The 4,226-nt window shown below is 50.9% G+C and overlaps 1 protein-coding gene across 1 annotated transcript; it reads right to left on the bottom strand.

The window, feature by feature from the left end:
* Nucleotides 1-352: 352 nt before the first annotated feature.
* On the bottom strand, nucleotides 353-2,924 carry CSF2 (colony stimulating factor 2). The gene is made up of 4 exons (XM_056124758.1): nucleotides 2,763-2,924; nucleotides 2,625-2,666; nucleotides 1,857-1,982; nucleotides 353-463 (listed from the first exon to the last, which is right to left on the bottom strand). Exons 1-4 carry the CDS (start codon nucleotides 2,922-2,924, stop codon nucleotides 353-355), a joined length of 441 nt encoding a protein of 146 aa, XP_055980733.1.
* Nucleotides 2,925-4,226: the final 1,302 nt, after the last annotated feature.

Below are 4,226 nucleotides of genomic sequence, written 5' to 3'. Positions count from 1 at the left end.
ACATTTGCTCATAGCTGCAAACAAAGTGGAAAACTGCACCAATAAAACAGGCTTTTAATAATTTATTATTATAGTAAAATATCTTGAATAAATATGAACCATAACTTTTAAATAAATAAATAAATAAATATTAAAATACATAAATATATAAATAAATATTACATTTCTTGACAGTGGAACAGCCCTGTCCCCAATTTTGCAGCCATGTCTGCCTGAGGCTCAGTGTGGTTCAGAGCAAGTCTGTGTCCCTGAACATCATCCTGGTCCTTCCCAGGGGAAGACCCTCATTTTGGCTTTGTGAGGGTGGGGGCCAGCACGCTGGGGGGCGAGCCCCTGAGGCAGAAGTGCCCTGTCAGTCTTCTAAACTGGATTTCTTGCAGTCAAAGGCCACTTCATTGAGAAAAGATTTCAGGTCCTCTTTGAAACCTTTGTAGGTGATTATCTGGGTTTCACAGGAAGATTCCTTAAAAAAGAAAAGAAAAAAGAAAACGTGAATCCAGGTACATGAGTGAGTAGCATGGGGAAATTACTGGTTTTTCTTGCTATATCTTAGAATTGAAGACAAAAGGGCTGGCTGGAGCCAGCCTGCTGACCTGGGTCAGGTGACATGTTGTCATCCATGTGTCACCCACAGGGTATATGGCTGTGCCAATGGCAGGCGGGGCCAGAGGCCTGACAAAGTGCCAGCCTGAGATTGGTCTACTGGGAAGGCAGTGCACCTCCTCTTTGGTCCCAGGCCAGAGCAGTAGGGCTGAGGCCAGTTCCGGGAGCTCAGAAGAGACAGGAGTTAGGACTAGAGATCTTATTCCCTTTCCTTGCTCTTCTGCATTCAGGCACCCCAGATGAGGCCAGCCAAGGGGAAAGTCCCTTTGAGTTGTGCCAGTTGGGCCCTGGAACTTCCTTTGGACCTTAGGCAGAATCTGAGTTTCCTTAGGTTTGCTTCAACTCTGATCTCATTAATGAGAATGATCACAGCGACAAGAGCAGCGTCAGCTGCTACTGGGGACTTCTCTGGGCACCACAGCTCCATGGGTTTAAATCTTAGAGATAAAGCTAAGAGCTGGGCTGAGCTGGGCTGCCCTCTCTCTGGAGGCGTTAATCATTACAAATCAGGTTTTTTTTTTTTTTTTTTTTTTTAGCACAGTGGTAGGGCGTTTGCCTTGCACGCAGCCAGCCTGGCTGATTCCTCCGCCCCCCTCGGAGACAACGGCAAACTACCGAGAGTATCTCACCCGCATGGCAAAGTCTGGCAAGCTACCCATGACGTATTGAATATGCCAAACACAGTAACAACAAGTCTCAAAATGGAGGTTACTGGGCCCGCTTATGCAAATCAATGAACAACGGGAGGATAGTGTTCATTTGTAAACAAAGGTCACCGATAGTGATGTGCAAGGGCCCCAGAGCCACCTGGGGGCATGCGGTGTTGCAGATCAAACTCAGGACCAGGGCTGGAGAGATAGCACAGCGGGTAGGGCGTTTGCCTTGCATGCGGCCGACCGGGGGTTCGATTCCCAGCATCCCATATGGTCCCCTGAGCACCGCCAGGAGTAACTCCTGAGTGCAAAGCCAGGAGTAACCCCTGAGTGCAGAGCCAGGAGTAACCCCTGTTCATCGCCAGGTGTGACCCAAAAAGCAAAAAAAAAAAAAAAAACAACTCAGGACCTAGAATATTCTGGCCATGTGCTTGACCATTTGTGCAGTCTTTCCAGCCCCTCTTTACAATTTTGTTAACACAGAGACCCTTTGGGGTCCCAAATAGTGATGACTTAAGACCTCCCACCCCCGACCTTTCCCAACCCCTCAGCCTTTTCAAGTGAGACCTTCCCACTTGGGGCCCTGACATGGGCACTCACCGGGATGAAGGAGCAGTGCTGCTCGTAGTAGCTGGCGATTAGAGCCAAGTGACCCCTGAGCCTGGTGAGGCTGCCTCGAAGGCCCTGCTGGTACAGCTTCAGACGGGTCTGCAGGCATGTTGGCTCCTGGAAGAAATGATAATTCCTCTGTGAGCATTAGCCAAGAGCCTAGGGACACGGGACAGCACGCCAACATTCCTTTTTATTCCTATTGCTGTTTTCTAGGAGTAGGACCTGGTGGGAGACAGGGGTAGGGGAGGGATGACTTTCTACTTGACTGAAGTGGGGACCGCTTGTGCATACTGTCCTATTTCCCTGTTTGCTGTGGGCATGAGTTAGATACCTCCTCAACCCTCAGCAAGCCCAGCCACATTCCTTTGACCTGGCATTTTAAGAAGGTCCCAACCCCCAGGAAAGGAGAAGGTGTGCCCAGAGCAATGTGAGTAATGATCTATCCTTGAATCCCTCTGTGCTCCTCAGTAGCCACCATCCTTCAGCAATAAGTGCCTATGCCCACAGCGTCTGTCTCACGAACAAATCACTGCATACCCAGCAGAGCCCAGGTGACCACTGGCTCCTTGAATATTAGGTCTGTCCATGGCTGCTCAGCTAATAAAGGCTCACATGACAGGGGCAAGGCCTGAGCAACCCCCCTCTGGTAGCCAGGTGACTGGAGAGAAAGTGGATCATCCTGTGAGAGGCGATCTAAAATGGACCTCCCCCAGACCAGAGGACACCGGGAAGGTGTGTCGGAGAGAAGCATCTTACCTCCGAGTCAAATACTTCAGAGACGACTTCTACTGTTTCATTCTGTAGAGAGGGAAAAAGTCATGTTTTCAAGCTGACAGGAATGACCAGCGCTGAGTGGCAAGATGACCCAGGTACAGCCCACATGCCCTCACTCACCATCACAGCATCAGTATCATTATTCTGTCTCAGAATGCTCCTGGCCTCCTTGATGGCAGCCACATGCTGCTGTGAGGTCTGGGTGACAAAGTGGGGTGGGCGGCTGGGTGCAGAGATGCTGCAGACCACAGTGCCCAGGAGAAGCAAGTTCTGCAGCCACATCCTCCTGGGGACTTTAGCCTTTCTCTCTGAGTACTGGGCTCACTGGCAAAAGGGCTCTTATATACACAGTTAGAGGAAATGATTAATGGTGACCACAAAACGCCTGGGAGGCGGGGGAACTACCTGAACTGTGGAATCTCCTGGCCCTTATCAGCTACACATGGGAACGTGAGCCTTCCTCCCAGGTGGTCAGGCTTGGGGGTTTTTTATTAAAGGGCCCTTCCAAGAACTAGCAGCCCACCTACCTACCTCCTTGAAACTCTCCAGCTTTCTCTGGGCTGGCCAGGCTCTCCCTCCCTCATAAGCTCACCCCCCACACCCCCACACCCAGGGCGTGCAATGGACTTCCTGGCTCTGGAGTGGCTGAGCAGGTGGGCGGGGCCTCGGAGACACTGGACCAGCTCCCATTCCCAGGCTCCCTGTTCTGTCTGTTAGCTAGCGGACTTTCCCGGGGCAGTGTCCACCCTGACCCATGCTTACCCCATCCTTCTCTTTCTCTTTCCCAGGCCCTCTACTCTGATCGTAGTAAGTGATTGGAGTGAGTGTGGAAGGAACTGATGTGTCCATCCCACTGCCCACCTAGAAATAATCCAGTCAAGTAACATAGTTTTTTGACTGCTCATCTGTGCCCTCTTCCCACCCCGGACCCAAAGCAGTCAGCAAGTCCTGCCCAGCCAGGGGCATCTGCCCCTGTGAGCACTGGGAATGACAACCAAACACAGTCTAGTTAGAGAGACTGCTCTGGAGTCCTTCTTGGTGAGAGCCCACCTGACAGCAATAGTTGTGTCTACATGGCTCTGTTCAATGCCCAAGCTGTAGAAGTGGGTCAAGAATCAGAGTTCAAATTCTGCTTCACTACCACATGTAGTACCATGCTGAGTGACTCATCCCTCTTAGTTGTATGAGCTTCACAATCCTTGGCAGAGCCAACTGCGCCTGGGATGTGGGCACTGCATTCCTACCTGTGATTCCTGGCAGATATTAGGGGCTTCAGGGACTGGCTACTGGCTTGTGACTGCATCCCCTGCCCTGATCAGGGAAAGCGGCTTCTCAGACAAGTCTTCCAGCTTCATTTCCTCTAAGGTTCCTGCCAGCCCTCTCCTGTTCTAGAGGCCCCTTTGTGGAACAGGAACCACAGACTTTTGAGAGGCTCAGAAGTGTTTGATTTTCACAATAGAATTTGAAGAGAACAGCACGAGTTGGTGTTTGCACAGGCGAACCAGCTCAAGCTGGCCCGTGCCATGAGTCCTGAGGCCACCAGAATATGGGTTTATGTGTGTCAGTTTCTTAGTGTCTGTGCCA

Source organism: Sorex fumeus, unplaced genomic scaffold (genome assembly GCF_029834395.1).
Source record: "Sorex fumeus unplaced genomic scaffold, SorFum_2.1 ptg000051l, whole genome shotgun sequence".
Taxonomy (NCBI): domain Eukaryota; kingdom Metazoa; phylum Chordata; class Mammalia; order Eulipotyphla; family Soricidae; genus Sorex; species Sorex fumeus.
Note: the sequence above shows the minus strand (reverse complement) of the source record. Positions and strands in the feature narration are given on the sequence as shown.

What these genes read in the sequence shown, in the direction of transcription:
- CSF2 (XM_056124758.1), bottom strand. Translation starts at nt 2,924, where the DNA reads ATGTGGCTGCAGAACTTGCTTCTCCTGGGCACTGTGGTCTGCAGCATC. An exon ending in ATGATACTGATGCTGTGATG is followed by an intron (nt 2,667 to 2,762) that starts GTGAGTGAGGGC and finishes CCCTCTCTACAG; the next exon opens with AATGAAACAGTAGAAGTCGT. An exon ending in AGCACTGCTCCTTCATCCCG is followed by an intron (nt 464 to 1,856) that starts GTGAGTGCCCAT and finishes TTCTTTTTTAAG; the next exon opens with GAATCTTCCTGTGAAACCCA.